The following is a 17073-nucleotide window of genomic DNA, read 5'->3' as shown; positions in this document are numbered from 1 at the left end:
GAGGAAGTTACTACTTCTTACAGTGATGTATTCGTAGGCTTAGGATGTATGGAAGGAGCTCTTCACCTGGAAGTAGATATGACTGTTGCACCTGCAATTATGCCCCCTCGCCGCGTGCCTCTAACGATGAAAGATAGGCTAAAAGATGAGTTGACTAGCCTGGAGAAAGCAAGTGTAATAGTTAAGGAAGACGAACCAACCGACTGGTGTCTAGTCTAGTTGTTACAGAAAAACCAAATGGCAGGCTCAGAGTATGCAGTGACCCTCAGCATCTCAACAAGGCCCTGAAAAGAGGTCACTACCCGCTAACAGTCATTGAAGACATACTGCCGGAGTTAACTAATGTTAAAGTGTTTTCCAAAGCAGACCTTAAAGATGGCTTTTTGCAAATACAGTTAGATGAAGAATCCAGTAAGTTAACGACATTCCAAACTCTGCGGGGTTGATACAGATACCTGCGAATGCCTTTTGGAATTTCTCCCGCACCAGAATACTTTCAGAGAAAACTGGATCAGAATTTAGAAGGTGTGAATGGAATATACAAGATTGCAGATGACATCCTTATTACAGGCCGTGGTATAAGCATTGACGAAGCTGTGAAAGGTCATGATACTAATTTGGTGAAGCTGTTGGACAGATGCAGGGAGAGAAATTTGAAGCTTAACTGAGAGAAGCTACAACTGAAGTGTTCAGAAACCCCCTTCATTGGTCATGTTCTTACACCTGAAGGAGTGAAACCTGACCCAAGGAAAGTCGATGCCATACTGAAAATGGACAGACCAAACGATGTAGCTGCAGTTAGACGACTAGTAGGCCTAGTGAATTACCTCTCCAAGTTTCCAAACCAGCTCTCAGAACTTTCTGAGCCACTGAGAAGATTAACCCACAAGGATGTTGAATGGAGTTGGTCAGCAGCACAAGAAGAAGCATTTCAAAGTATCAAGCATGCTGTCACTTCAGCTCCAGTCCTGAGATATTTTAATTCTGCTGAACCTGTGGAAGGCCAGGGAGATACATCCTCCAGTGGTATTGGATTTGTATTAATGCAGAATGGGCAACCTGTATCATACTCGAGTAGAGCTCTCACAGCCAGTGAGAAGAACTATTCCCAAATAGAGAAAAAATTACTAGCCCAAGTATTTGGAGTGGAGCATAACCATCACTTCGTTTATGGTAAAAGAGTCGTTCTGTGGTCTGACCATAAGCCATTGGAGACTATCTGCAAGAAACCCTTAGCGTCAGCACCGAAACGACTTCAGCGCCTACTCCTGAGACTACAACAATACGATGTAGAGATTCGTTACAAGCCAGGTCCTGAAATGTATTTAGCAGATACTTTGTCCCAAGCCTATCTGTCAACCACCAATCGCACCCCGACTGAAAAAGAGGTTGAGCGTATCCATGCTGTCGATTTCTTAGCCATCTCAGAACCACAACTTGCAGAGATCCAGCAAGAAACAGCAGCCGACCCTGTCCTACAGTCCCTCACACAAGTTATCCTAAAGGGCTGGCCAGAGAAGAAAGATGATCTGCCAATGGAACTTCACCCCTACTTTGATGTCTGAGAAGAACTGACAGCCCAGGATGGAGTTCTCTTCAAAGGTCTTCGATGCCTGATTCCATCAAGTCTCAGACTTAAAATCCGTGAACGTTTACATGGTGCACACTCTGGTATTGAAAGCTGCCTTCGCAGACCTCGAGAAGTTGTCTATTGGCCGGGAATGCCTGCTGAAATTAAAGATTACATCTCTAAGTGTGAGATTTGTGCCAGCTACGAGAGAACAGTCCAAAGAACCACTAATCTCTCATGAGATCCCAAGCCATCCCTGGGAAACAGCTGGAGTTGACATCTTTCATTTTGACAATGGAGATTATCTCTGCACTTTGGATTACTACTCAAGCTACTTTGAGATCGACCCACTCAAAGACAAGACTGCCAGAGAAATCATTCATACCCTAAAAGAACACCTCTCGAGGCATGGGATTCCCAGTAAGCTGATGAGTGACAATGGTCCACCATTCAACTCCCATGATTTCCAGCAATTTGTAACCAATTATGACATGGAACACTGATACCAACCACCAGTTAACTACTAAAGCCCAAGATGGTGGAAGAGGTCCCAGATAAACTCTTCAGAAGGAAACAGTTGCAAGCAAAATACTACAATATTAGTGCTAAAGAACTACCACCCCTAAACAGTGGAGATGTTGTGCGTGTCAAGCCAACAGATAAGTCTGACCAATGGTACAAGGCGCGAGTAGAAAAGCAAGTCTATGTGAGATCATATGTGAGAACTGAGGATGGTTGACTTTTCAGAAGAAATAGGAGACATCTCAGAAGCAGCAAAGAACCAGTAGGTTCTAGTAACAGTAACAACCCTGTGACCACCAGCATACCAGATATAACGCCCATTGCACTACTCCTTCCTAGTGAACCAGTGCGACGAACCTTACAGGAATTTGAGGAATCTCCACCTCCCAAAAGGCCCACAGAAACAGGACAACCTAACTCAAGTCCTAATCCTGCAGATGTTTCAACATCGTCTATGCCTTTAAAGCCAGTGGGTTTACCAGTTACTCGCAGTGGTCGGACCTCCAGACCACGTAGCCATTTGAAAGACTTTGTTGTATCTAAGTGATTTTGACTAAGCTGTTACTAAAGACATTGTTAGAAAGACACCGCATTTAGAGCTTTCGGTTACATTATCGTTAAGTGCTTAGCTACTTGTTCGTTCCTGTTACGAAGTGATTACTTTCTTTTCTTAAAACAAGGAAGGGTGTGACGATATTGCATTGTCTTAGCGTCCAATCAGATTTCAGTACTTACACGTGCGCGCCAACTTGTTTTGTCTCTCTCTGGTTTTCCTCGCCATGGCCTCTTGTAAGTTGTTTGTGAGTTCACAATGTTCTAATTAAACGAGTTGAAGTTTGAGACCGTGAGCCAATTCTTTAACACACATTGGAGAGCCCGCAAAAATAACTACAGCGGTTTTAGTTGTGACGTCATCGACTCACTTCGAAAACATCGCGAAGGCATGCCTTTACAAGAAATACGCAAAAGAAAGCTGGGGAACAATTGTTTCGAATTTTATTCCTTTTTTCCTGTGGAACCAGAAAAACAACTCCCTCTCAGCATACCAAATTAGCCACATTTGTTGAGTCATTGACGTCACTTCCGTTCTCGACCGAGTTTCTTCTTCTTCGCGCGGAGTTTTGTAGTTCAAAGAATGGTGGCCGTTTAGATTGTGCATATACAGGGAAAATAATATTACTTCTTGATGGAGTTTTGCCTTAAGATTTGGCAAATTTGTTACTTAGGGTAAGTACTTTCAACCTCTGAGGAGAAAAGGAAAGGTGCAATTTTGGTCGTAGTAGCACTTTAACTAAATAAATGCCAAGGTGTCAGTATGGTATACCTCTTTTCAGTGAGCAGCTTTGAGAAAATTAATTTTATTTGAGGAACTGTACAGTAGTACTTAAATGGTAACTGCTAGTGACACAAGCTGCTGCTATTTTTGCAAGCAGGGAAGAGAAGTGGAGAGGGAGGCCTGCCAAAGAGTAACAAGAACTACAGAACCAGTCAAAATCCCACACTCATAGCAAACTCTTAAGGTGGCTCGTACCGGTTTTCATCTTTTTGATGGTTTGTAACTTTGAAAGAATACAACAGAAAGACTGACCAAGGCCAGTTGAACACTTTTACAGGGTTGAATTACCTAATCATTGGTTATCCAAAAATAAGTGTCATTTCATCACTAGCAGTTTCCATGGCAATGCTTTCATAGGCTTATTCAGACACATTTTTTAGCTTGTGGCTTAAATAATTCGAAAACTAACCCGGTGACCCCCTGATTTTTTTCAGTGATTGCTTTTGGCACTTCAAAAGGAAAATGCACAGAGATTTTTAAAAAATTCTACGGAGCGGAATTTCAGAAAATCTACAAAAAAGGCAATTTTCACACATCGCAAATTTCCTTCCGTATAATTTTCTAGTTCTTTTTTCTGATGATTCCTTTCGACATTATTATCATATTGGAACAATAAAAAGAAGGGGTCACCGGACTTGTTTTCATGTAATAGCTTTTGTAAGTTTAGCAATTTCCACGTGCATTCTCGTGCATTTAAAAATCTGGATTCTATAAGATCGACATTTGCTCATGATCTGTTTTAGCTACCGCTGACAATTGCATGTGCTCACGCAAGCACCTATGATCTGATGTTTACAGACGTTTACTGCTAAGAAAATCATTAAACAGCCGTCAAAGACAGCCTCCCCTGCTCATCTTAAAAATCCTACACATGACTTCTGGCTATAACATATTATTTTCCTTGAAGTTTCAAAGTCTTCTTCTTCTTTAGGTAGATTATCCTTCACTTGAGTTCTTCTTTTTTCGCTGTCGCAAGATTTCATATCAGTTGAATATTTCTTTTAAATGTGAAGTGAAGCAACCTTTACTTCTCCAAAACTCGTCTTCTTTATCTTAGTTTCTATCTCCTGCATTCACAGTAGCCACTCAACACATCAAATACAAGCTCTTAGGTAAACTTCTCACAAAAGTAGAAAAAATTCCACATGCTGCCATCTTTGTTTTGAATTTTCATCTTTTGATCTCGCACTTCTTTCCCATGTTTCTCTCACGCGTCACACAGGAGTGACCTGTTCACCGCGCGAGGAAACTGGTACGAGCCACCTTAATATACAATACCTGACAATTGCCAAACGATATCATCCTTCCTGTTTAGAAAAAAAATCCCGGTTGTTTTGACATCTTACCCTGAGGTTGATATCCCTGATGAACAACTCCACTGTTATATATTGAACTGGCCCCAACAAATGGATAATGACCATGTTCAGTAGATGGATGTCTGTTCTGAACTGACATGGATCAGATATCAAAGATACCAATTAGATACTTGGTATTATAATTATCTTATTACAATATTTCTGCTCCTGGAATTTCTGGTCTTGCCATAAAAGTGAAGCCATAAAATCATTAGATACTCCACAATAAATGACAAAAGGTATAAACAGTGCAGTAGCCAATAAAAGGCTAGTTATCAGTCACTATTTTACTGCACATACTTCTTAAAACAAAGATTCCAATCTACAATTGCATGCTTGGTTCCCAAGACTTTGACCAGGAGTGAGGCTAAAGGTGACCATATCAGAGGGTCCCCAATAGGTTTTTCGGGATCCGGGATTTGGTTTATATGAAGGCCGGGATTCGAGATTTTGAAAGAAGAGAGGAACGAGATTCGGGATTGTATTTATGACCGGGACACGGGATTTGGTGATTTTAACAGGCGGAAATGGGGAAATGTTGCTTTAAAGAAACCGAGATTCGGGAATTTCAGAGTCTAAAATATGCAAAGCAAATCAAGCTGAAGCTGTCATCTTGGCTAGCTAGCTCATCTTATTAACGTTGGAAATGGTCGGAAATAGCCAAACAATGACCTAGTTGACAACCACGTTTTCCACAACCCTATCACGCTGCTCTGTGACCCCTATGGTGATCTGTGGTCTATTTTCGTGAACCTTGGACACCTTGGCCATAATGAGAATCCAATTTGACAATGTCTTTGTGACCTTTGTTATTTGTTGACCATGATATTTCTAGTGTCAAGTTTATACAGATCCTGATCGGTGCACGTGGGATACTCAATGCTAGGGAGACTTGCTAAGTTATCGTTTGCGTAGTTTAATGCACCCTAGCGATGTTGGTTAACATTAACAATGATGTTGTCGATGTTATTAGCTGCGTAGCTTTGTTTTATGAGAAGGGGAAGAGTGGAAATTCGTTCTTTGTAAGGAGAAATTTCAGCCACAACTTTCACGGAAGGAGAACACATTAAAGTCTGTCTGGGAAACAGTTGGGTAAGTTCTGTTTCTTGCCTTTACTAATTTGGACTTTTGCAACTATTACATTGCGAATGAAGACAATGAATTGCGAGAACTCTGACAGTGAAAAATGACGCTTTTTTATGGTCTATTAATATCAGTAATGAGTAAAGGGCAATTTCACGTACCATCATGTTTCCATTGATTGTTGTTTTCTTCTAAATACAACCGTTTCTTATAATCCTTCCCGCATTCGCTATTAAAAGGTTCTAAGTTGTACGTTTTGATTTGTTCAACGTCCCCAGTAGCCAAAACTGACAAGAGGTGGCCCTTTTTGCAGGCTATAAATAGTGTTGGATTATGCAAGAAACTTTGGAAATGCAGCCGCAGAAGGTATCAAGAGAACAACCCATTGGGCGGCGATCTATTTTAAAAATCCAAAGTCTTGGTATCCTGTGCCCAAACGCGCAATGTTTCTGTCGGTCATGCCTGTTGTACAACCCTAGCCAGCTGTACCAATGACACCACATTGTGTACAAGTTATGAGGGACTGGGCACAAACGTTTGGTGCTGCAGTGCCTCAGTGCTCTGTCAGACAAGAGACAACAATGGCAAGAGCTGGAACCCTGCCTTCCTACCTCTACCAGAGAGAGGTGCAACAGGGCGAGTCAGTCTCCTGTGAACGCTTCAGGGAACAACGGAGAAACGAAGCTGAAGAAGCAGACGAGGAAGATGGCATACTGGAGTATGATTCAAGCAGTAGCAAAGATTTGGATGACGAGTCTACTAATAATGAAGATGCCGATGATGATGTTGGTTGAATTCCATCATTGGATCGCGAGGCAACTTTTTGCTTGAAATGGTCTCTAGCTCTTCACTTCAATGGCAGAATTATAGATTAATTGTAGCGAATTGGTAAAGAAGCTCCTAGATGATAGCAATCATCAAATAAACATTTCACATTAATTTAGCCGCAGGTGACCAAAGCATACTATAAGAGTTTGTATGAATTTAAAATTTAAACTCTGTTTTTCCTTTGAAAGCTACAATACAGTGACGCGTACTCTTTATACGCATCAAAATCGCTCAAATGGCTTATGGAAGCATTTCGGCAACATAAAAAGGACACCACTTAGAGAGGTTCGAACTTTATCGTAGCTTTTCAAAGGAAAACAGAAATAGTTTTCGTTTGAAATTGAAATCCATACAGGCTCTTATTTCAACCTCTTATAGTACGCTTTGGTTACCGGTGATTACAGCATTTTGAGCCGGAACATGTAGCACTGGTTAAACTGGGGTCGATAAGAATATATATTTCAGTATCTGTTGAGCACAATTGTACTTGATTTTATGGAATTTCCAGCTGATCGTTGCCATGGCTGAAAATTGTGAATGAGCAAACTGTCTTCTCAGTTGCGATTGACGGTGACTTGCCATGTGTGTAGTGAACAGTGAATTTGCTGTGGTACGTCGTGATCATATGTACCCTTAATGCTCTTCATTGATCACTATCATCTCCAAGGGACACTTTTTTCAGGGACCGCCGAAGTGATCCGGGGGGCAGGTGTTATCGAACAAACGAGGCAAAACAGAAAAAAAGAAAAAAAAAAAGCCCAAAAAAACCACCTATAAAAACCATAAAAATGACTCATTGACTGACGAAACTCGTTTAAAACCAGTCATGAAAAACAAATTAACTAGATCATCATTTTAGTGCAGAGAGATACAGCTAATTCAATGTAATAGTAAGTGCTTGGGTCTGCTGTGAGGGAATCTGAAACAGAACTTCAAGGATAATTTTGCTGAGGTAAGAAATTAAGAAAATATGACCGGGACCAGGATTAGCCGGTAAAAGCCGTCGGGATTGAGGGATTGAGGGAAAATTACGGTTGGGATGGCAGGATTGAAGAACCCTATTGGGGACCCTCCACATCATGATACAAATGTTGCTGCTTTTCAAATGTAAATTACTTTTAGTTGTCATCATGCTAACTAGATACTGATCTCTATCTCAACAAGGTCACCTTTAGCCTCACTCCAAATCAAAGGCTCGGCAATTAAGTACCCAACTGCAAAATGGCCTATAACCACAAATTTTCTGCACTCACTCTGAGGGAAGGTTTGGCTTCCCTGGTTACTCAGATTTGCAAAGGCTGTTGGAAGATTCCCTTGACTAGAATCCACTGCTAAAAAAGCAAGCAAGTGATAACTAGTGGATCGTTTTGATGTCAAAGAGTATCACAACTTCGATTCATAACTGCTCTGTGTGATGGAGTGGGTTGAAACACCTTATGAAGTTTTGAGCACTTAAAATAATGTAAGGGTGACAAAAGGGTATACCTTGTATCAGTAAGCAGCTTCAAGAAAACCTTCCTTGAGGAAACTGTCAGTAGTTCTCTCTAGTTATTGCTACACTAACTACTGCCATGTTAGTAAGCAAGGCAAAGGAGAAGAGAGGGAAGCCTAGAAAGAGCAAATAGAACTACAGAACCCAGTCAAAGTCCAACACTCTTCACAAGTTCCTAATATACAGTAGCTAGCAAATGCTCATTATGTTATTATTATCATCCTCACTATTTGGTGGAAAAATTCCCAGTTATTTTTCAATCTTACCCTGAGGATGACATCCTTGATAAACAGGTCCTCTGTAATGTGTTGAACTAGCTCCAGCATACAGATTCTGACCATGTTCAAAAGATAGATGTCTGTTCTGACCTGATATGGATAAGAAACCAAACACCATGAAACTGTAGTAATAAAACTCATCAAGGGTACTGTACATACATTATGACTAACAAGTTACACAGAGCCCTATAAAGGCCACATATTAGCTATTATTACTCCACTTAATCCTTAAAAAAAAATTATCACAAATTTCTTGTACTTACTCTGAGGGAAGGTTTGGCTTCCCTGATTATTTGGATTTACAAAGGCTGCAGGATGATTCCCCTGACTGTAATTCACTGCTACAGGAGCAGGCAAGCCATAGCTAGAGAAACCTTTTGATGTAAAAGCAAAACACAAGTTTAATCCACAACTGCTCTGTGAAATAAAGGGGGTTCAAACACCTTAAAAGATGTCAAGTGAAAGCTTCCATTTTAAGTAATGCAGAGGTGTCAATAGGGTATGCATCTTCTTCGGAAGCGAAACGGAAAATCCAAACAGACACTTTAATTCCAACACGGAAAACTGTAGACTCGCGGTAAACAACAACAGCTGTTAAACAAAATGCCAATCGATAAAACTGAAAAACTTTCAACTCTTCTCTAAGAAAATTGCACACATCAGAAACAAAAAGGTCCGTGTGATTTGCTTACAATATTATTAAACTACGTGATCCCAAAGCACACACATGCGAGTTGCGCTCACACAAGTTCTTTAACATCTTCTTCACACCTCTTGTCAGTGATGAGCTCTGAGAAAACCTTATTTGAGGAAACTGTTACAGTGGGGGTTACTGGTAATTGCTATTATACCAACTGCTGCCATGTTCACAAGCATGGCAGAGGAGTAGAAAGGGAGGCACTGAAAGAGTAACTAGAACTACAGTACCCAGAGTATGAATCCAACACTCTTCACAAACTTATAACATACAGTATGTAGCTGGCACATGCTTAACAATATCATCCTCACTGTTTGGTAAAAAGTTCCCAGTTGTTTTGTCATCTTACCATGGGAATGACATTCCTGATGAACAAATCCTCCATAATCTGTTGAACTGGCTCCAGCATATGGATTCTGACCATGTCCAGAAGGTGGACGTCTGTTCTGGCCTGATATGGATAAGAAACCGAAAATGCCATTCAGACACTTAATGGTCATAATTATCTTATTACATTACTTACAGTGTTGTATGTGTATGGACTTTGCAATCTCACCATGATAGTATAGTAAAAAAAGTCATTAACTGAGTTAGGTTTCTCGAGCGAGAGCGAGAGAGCTACAACAACTTTGTATTTGAGTGGAAAACAACCAGAGATTTTATTACCCTGACCATGATGCATAGCGCACCATAACATCTCCCTTTCTCCTTTTTTTTCTTTTTTTTTTTTTCATTGGAACAGGATAAATACAACTCTAGCAGTAGCAACAAAATGTATGAAAAGTGAACAGGGGTTCTGTAGCACTCTCAGGCTGTAAGACTAGCAAATGTGACAAGTGCTGGGTCTCACAGCATACTAGTACAGCAGCCAGTTAAAAGAAAATGAATAATAAACCAATTAAGTCTAAAAGAAAAATAGAAAAAGAGTTTGAAGAATGTTGTAAGATGTCTATGTCATCACTACATGTTCTGTTCAACATGACTGAAAGGGGGAAACAGGCAGTTCACAAGTCAAGGCGTATACTACGTTTAGACACCCGTCCTGATCTGGTCTTGGTCAGAGTTCCTTCCCTCAGACTTGATTGGATGTGTAACCTATTCAAAGAGTGTGTTGCAGTTCCTGTAGGGTTCAACTCCATTGGGGATGGTGGGGTGGCTTCAGAGGGCAGAGCTTTCTGAGGTGATGCTGCTAGTGATGTAGGGACTGTTTTATCAGGAGTTGCCCAAGTTGATGGTTTGGCTTGGTCCTTTGGATGAAGATGGTGGCGGAACCGGCTTGGGTTGTTTTGAAGGGTGGTCAACCGTAATTGTGGGTGGCGTTTTGGCAGATAATTGTTTCATCCAGGAGCGTGGGATTAGGGCCTCTGGGGGTGGGGGTGCGGCTGGACACAGGTGGCACCCGTGTCTTCTTGTTAGCCCTGTGGGCGTCTCAATAATGTAAGATCTGGGAGCTGGTATTGCAGTGACAAGCCAATAAAGCCAAGGGCCTGACTTGTGGTTTGGCATAGACAAAGTCTCCGATTCCAAATGGGGGTAGATTGGTGTTTGCTGTCATATCATAGTGTTGTTTGGCCTTTGCACGTTTTGCTGCAATAGCATCCTGGACAGATGCTGCGGTGTTGTCATTTGGCATTAAGAGGGCTTGGGAGACTGGGAGTAGTCCACGGATGTGTTGCCCCATGCTTCTTTGGACTGGGCTCATGATGTGTCCTGCCTGGGGGGTATTGTGATAGGTGAGGAGGGTTTCTTGTAGATGGCGGGGTCCTGGCTTCTTTAGAATCCACTTCACTATCTTGACGGTGGCTCCTGCTTTGCTGTTTCCTTTTGGCCAATAGGGGGAGCTGATAATGTGTTGAATTTGGTATTTTCCACAAAGTGCTTTGAACTCAATTGCAATGAATTGAGGTCCGTTGTCGGTTAAGAGTGTTTCAGGGGCCTCTGTTTTGGACACAATAGAGCTGGCCAAAGTGTTTTCGACCTCGTCGACCTCGATAAAGTCGGAGTAGTGATCTGCAGTAATAAGGTAAGTGTGCGACTCAAACATGCAGAGCTCTTGGCTTATGAATTGCCAAGGATACTGTGGGATGGGGTGGCTCTTCATGGGTTCTTTCGAATTCTGTGTTTAAAATTGGGAACATATCCCACACAATTGGCAAGCATTCCGTATATCCATCCGCAGGCCGGGCCAGAATATGATATCTTGACAGTGTCCTATGATTGACTCTGGGCCAAAGTGTGGAACATGTGCCTTCTGAGGCACATAGTTCCTTTTAGCCAACGCAATGAATACTTGCTTCCCCTTATAGATGATCCCATCATGGGTGGTGAGTCCATCGCAATAGGACCAAAATGGGTGGAGGCTTTGGGGAAGGTTAGACTTCTGTGTGGGCCAGCCTAGGATTATGGTATTGCTTAGGGCAGACAAAGTAGGATCATTTGCTGAGGAGGTTTTGATATCGTCACGTGTTTGGGAGGTGATCTGTGGGTCTTCCACGTGGTTGTCAATGTCAGCCCTGAAGACCGCAAAATTGGTTTGCTTGGAGTCATTGGTGGTGGTAAGTGTAGCTCTGGAGAGTGTATCAGCTATGAGGAGTGATGTGCCTTTCTTGTATGTTACTTTAATGTTGTATCATTGGAGGCGCATCATCATTGAGAGTTTTTTTCAGAGGCCTGCTGTTGGCCATGCGCCTCAGGTTCAATGAGTGCGAGTGTGCTTTTGAGTAACTGCATGGAGTTGCAGTTTGCCCATTTTCCCAGGTTGCATTGGCAGTCTTTTGGGCGTGAGGTTTGTTTGTTTGTTTGTTTTTCTGATCCTGCTCCTGACACCAGGTTAGGTTTCTCGAGCGGGAGCAAGAGAGCTACAACAACTTCATATTTGAGTGGAAAACAACCGGAGACTTTATTACCCTGACCATGATGCATAGCGCACCACAACAAATGCACCCTACATGCAGTATATGACAAAATATTTAAGAAAAACTTCCTTGAGGAAACTGTAGTATGTTCTGGCAATTGCTACACTTACTACCACCATGTCTACAAGCAAGGCAAACAAGTGGAGAAGGAGGATTGGAACTGGTACCTAGGACTGCAGAACACCTAGGACTCAAAACACATGGTACAATAGATAGATAGATACTATCCTCTCTGTATGGTGGAAAAATTCCCAGTTATGTTCCAATCTTATCCTGAGGATAACTTCTCTGGTGTACAAGTCCTCTGTCATATAAAGCACTGGCTCCAATAAATGAATTCTGACAATGTTCAGAAGGTGGATATCTGTTTTGGCCTGCCATGGATTAACTACCAAACATACCAATTTTACAATTTTTTTACGTTTTAAATTACAGCACATTTTTCGAGAATGTAACATTTTCTGATCACAACATTTAATTTAACAGAAATCCTAAATAAAAAAATGAAAGGCTTCCACAAAATTCTATTACAATTTACTTTATTCTCACTTGAACTTTTTGTTAAGTATCCTAAATAACATTGAATTTATTTGTTGCACTTAATACTCACTCTGAGTGTAACTTCTTTGATCAACGAGTTTGTCTTGAGATACAGTGATAGTAGGATGAGGAGACTGCACACATTCCATAGTTGACTGTGGCGAGCGACCACCAGAGGGGACTTCTGCAGCTGCAAAATGCAATTTGAATGATTTTAGTAGAGTCCTCTATTAGTTAACTCAACTGGTAAAAGCCAGCTCATAGGTACATGATTCTAGCATAAAATTTTGGACTAGTGGTGACCTTTGTAGGGCTTACAAGGTTTGGAACCATTTTGATTAACAAATGGTAAACACCACAGCGCACACTATTGAGTTATGGATGCACGCGGGAGGTTGCTAAGTACGAAAGAAGCGTAAGAGTCGCTCGAGGCGATAGCCAAGAGCGACTCTAGCTTCTTGAGTACTTAGCAAACCTCCCAAGTGCATCCATAACTCAATAGTGTACGCTGTGGTGTTTACCATTTGTTTAATAACATAACATTGATACATTGTAGCTAAAGAGTTCCCTTTTATTTAACAAATCTTACGCGACCAGAAAAAACAAGCGCGCGCGGAAAAATAGTCTTTGCTCATGTCAGCAGCGTACACCCATGGGCAAATGGGGGACGCTAAATTGACCAATCAGAGCGCGCGCTTTACTTTGGTTATGTTATAAAATGAATTGGTCTATCAATACTATAATTATATCCTGATATTATTGTAACTTTATGGGGAGCAACATGAGACAATCCTTTTCTAAGTTGTTTGGGAGGCTGATCAGCTACAAAGATGGAGGTTGGCCTCATATCTCTGATTGGAAAGATTGATCGCCTTCCTAATGAACCCAAATAAGCAAAAAAAGAAGAGTGCATTAATTTTCAATTACATTCACAAAGCTTGAGGATAAGACAAGATTCTGTTAAGCTTTAAGTACTATTGAGTGATTAGTATTAATCAAAAGCAACTGCATTTTCTGTTCTTGTGCTTTTTTGCCTTCACCAAAAACATCAAATTAACACAAACTTTTAGTTTCTCTAAGATAAAATTAATTTTTATTGAATGAAAATAAATTTTGTTAAAAAAATTAAAGGAGATTAGCTTACCAAATGTGAGTTTGTACATCCTTTCTACAAGACTTCTACAAGGCTCCTCCCAGCTGTACTTCTGAAGATAGTTTGCACGAAGAAACCTTGCCTCTTTTAGTCGCACTTCCCTCTTTTTCTGACATACATTCTTGATTTCTCTGGCCCAGTCTTTAGGATTGTCAGAGTCTACCACGCAGTAGGAGCCTTGAGGCACTTCCTTCAGAGCTTCTCCAAGTCCCGAATTGCCACTGACAAGTATGGGTAGACCAGCAGATAATGCTTCGAGAGCTGTTATTCCAAATCCTTCAGTCCTGGATGGCATTATTGCAAGATCCCCTTCACAGAATAAGTTGGCTAGGACTTCTCTGCTATCATTAAAGCTACGAACAATAAGCTGATTCAGACTAATGCCATGGCGGAGCAACTTTTCTGCCATTTCATCTCCTTTTCCTCCAGGTGGGCATATAAACTTGAGTTCATAGGATTCACCTTTCATCTCAGCAATTGCTTTAGCAGCTATGTCGTACCCCTTGACATTGAAATCTTCATGGCTGTCACCACTTCCAATAACAAGAACACAGAATCTTGTTCTTTCTTCAGTGGCTTGTTCTACTTCCAAAAACTGTGAGAAAATGCTTGGAGTAAGGTCAAAAACATTTCTTTGTTGTTTACCATGACAAAGGTAACGCTTGTAAACATCTGCCAGCTTGGGTCCAATGGTAACTACTTGATCAGCCATCTTACAAAGTTCTATTTCTGTCTGCTGCATTTGTTCACCTTCTGAAATGTTTTTGTACATTCCATCTTCTTCAGGAGCAGAGTGAACAACTTGAATCCATTTGCAGTGACTGTAAATTGAATTTCTCTTCATAAGTGCAATTAGTCGGCCAAGGTGGACTCCATGACCAATGACACAGTCCATTGTATGGTTTCTGGGAGGAGATGACAAGCAATAAACGGGCTCTAAACCAGGAACTGTACCTGCTTCAATGAGTTTCACATTGTGACTTTCTGCACTGCTCCTGTCCTCTTCACTGCATTTTGGTAGTAAGACACTAACATCAACATTAGAGTGTTTAGCTAACTGGATGGCTAGCTCTCGGGTGATAGTTGACACGTCTCCATCAGTTGATGATTTCCACTCACTACTCAGAAAAGTGACTTTCAGTGTCCTGTTTTCCTGGCCTTCCTGTGATGTAGAGGCTACACTAGGAGTAGTGGAATCCTATAACAACAAAACAAGAATGCTATTGAAAATAAGAGGTAAACCAGTAATAAATCACAATTATGGATGTCCACATTCTTAAGTAAACTTATAGTCAAGTTTTATCTTATGCCACAAAGTTGGTTACAAGTAGATTGAGACATAATTATTTAAACCAGGAGAATATTAAGTTGCTTTAGAGATCTACATTGTCACTGCAATATTACTCACTGATAACTACCATTACAGTTGTATAGACCATGCCCAAAATAGGATTCTTTTTTTCTTGTTTTTCACTTAGTACGGGTGATTAACGTACAATTAAAATTAAGCCGACTTAAGACTTGTCTAAGTTCTGCTGTTCTTGCCCATTATAAACCTAAAAATTCTGTCTTTCTTTTATTTGCTTATCTACATCTATGCAAAGGAATTATAAATTTAGGAAAATATTGGTTGAAAAAGAAGATACAACAAATAGGTCTTACGGCTGAGTAATAAACCTTCCAAAGCCCTGACGAGTTGTCCGTACCGAGTACTAAGGTACTAACGTACTAAGCAAATTCAGAACAAGTCCTGATGAGTTGTCGTACCGAGTACTAAGGTACTAACGTACTAAGCAAATTCAGAACAAGCTGTGATGAGTTGTCCGTACCGAGAACTAAGGTACTAACGTACTAAGCAAATTCAGAACAAACTGTGATGAGTTGTCTGTACCGAGTACTAAGGTACTAACGTACTAAGCAAATTCAAAACAAGTCGTGATGAGTTTTCCGTACCGAGTACTAAGGCTCTAGGGTACTAACGTACTAAGCAAATTCAGAACAAGCCGTGATGAGTTGTCCGTACCGAGTACTAAGGTACTAAGGTACTAGGCAAATTCAGAACAAGCTGTGATGAGTTGTCTGTACTGAGTACTAAGGTACTAACGTACTGAGCAAATTCAGAACAAGCCATGATGGGTTGTCTGTACCGAGTACTAAGGTACTAATGTGCTAACTATTTTTCCGTTCAAAGCGAAATATCGGCCAAAATAGTAATTCCGACCTCGTGTTATCTTCAAAAAACAAAAACAAAAAGCTGTTGATTACTATAGGGTATTTACTACTTCAAAACAGGAATGAGAAGGCTCTGGATTAGAAGAGTATTTTTTTTTCTACTATTGAATTGGAAACAAGTAAATATGGGGGAGTCATGGAAGGTTCTGAGCACGCAACACCACAAACAAAAGAGAACTAGAAACTCAGCAACCAAAAAATATTCTCAAAGGACCGACATCGCAATATTCATTAAGTTGCACACTTTAAATGGTCTGGTTTGGCCGATCGTGCATGTGGTAGAGGTCTGGAGGTCAAGTAAAATGCTAACCAATGTTTATTAAAGACTCATTAGGATTTATTGCTTACTTTGTTTTACCAAAATATAGTTTCTAAAAGGGTTAAAGAAAAAACTGCAATTCATAATTGGTTTATTTCAATGAAAACCGTCAGTTTGAGATCACCAAAACAACGTAGTGTGAGGTTGTTCTCCACTACATTAGCGCATTAAAAATAAGGTCCACACCACAAAACCACAAACCCCAATGGTTATCAATATACTCCTTTTTTCACAGACTAAATCAAATGTTCAATTTTATGCTATATATGAAAAGAACGAGAGTTGTAGTTAGTACGCTAGTACGTAGGTATTCATGCTTGCTCGAGAGGTTTAGTTAGTACACTAGTTGTAGGTATTCATGCTTGCTCGCGATTTAGTACTGTTAGTACTGTTAGTACTGTAGTACTGATGAAAGCTGTTAGTACGGTAGTACTGATGAATAAGCAAAAATCTACAGAAAAGCATTCCTATAATGGGCAGCATATACAGTTGTAAGGAAAGTAAAAATTATGTTCAAAAGGTATTCCTTTTCAACTCACTTTGAAATTGGTACATGCAGTTTCATAGATGACATTTAGGAGATAAAATAATGATGTGGATGAATGTTTGTCAAAGTGTAGGGTTGGTAATTGTAATAGTGTACATTTTTCACCATTCCTCTTACTACCTTGTGTAGTCTTGACATCACAGAGAGCTTTTAAATTTGAAAGATTAAGCTGAAAAAAAAATTAAAAAAGTGAGTACAAAGTCCAG

General features: G+C 40.5%; 1 protein-coding gene across 7 annotated transcripts in view; it reads right to left on the bottom strand.

Moving 5' to 3' along the window:
* The window catches only part of LOC148719614 (uncharacterized), a 32476-nt gene that overhangs the window by 9971 nt on the left and 5432 nt on the right, over positions 1 to 17073 (bottom strand). For 3 of the 7 annotated variants that reach the window (XM_088738744.1, XM_088738743.1, XM_088738746.1), the window contains 8 exons: positions 16988 to 17036; positions 13761 to 14967; positions 12687 to 12806; positions 9511 to 9612; positions 8728 to 8838; positions 8453 to 8554; positions 7948 to 8025; positions 4775 to 4876 (listed from right to left, as the gene is read on the bottom strand). In XM_088738744.1, the coding sequence (XP_088594870.1) occupies positions 4775 to 4876; positions 7948 to 8025; positions 8453 to 8554; positions 8728 to 8838; positions 9511 to 9612; positions 12687 to 12806; positions 13761 to 14967; positions 16988 to 17005 (1840 nt within the window). In that variant the 5' untranslated portion in view covers positions 17006 to 17036. The remainder of the gene's footprint in view (positions 1 to 4774; positions 4877 to 7947; positions 8026 to 8452; positions 8555 to 8727; positions 8839 to 9510; positions 9613 to 12686; positions 12807 to 13760; positions 14968 to 16987; positions 17037 to 17073) is intronic. The other 4 variants (XM_088738747.1, XM_088738748.1, XM_088738749.1 and 1 more) reach the window with 4 other exon arrangements.

The sequence above is a fragment of the Stylophora pistillata genome, chromosome 11, assembly GCF_964205215.1.
Source record: "Stylophora pistillata chromosome 11, jaStyPist1.2, whole genome shotgun sequence".
Taxonomy (NCBI): domain Eukaryota; kingdom Metazoa; phylum Cnidaria; class Anthozoa; order Scleractinia; family Pocilloporidae; genus Stylophora; species Stylophora pistillata.
The sequence above is the reverse complement of the archived record's forward strand: the minus strand, read 5'-3'. Positions and strand labels throughout refer to the sequence as shown.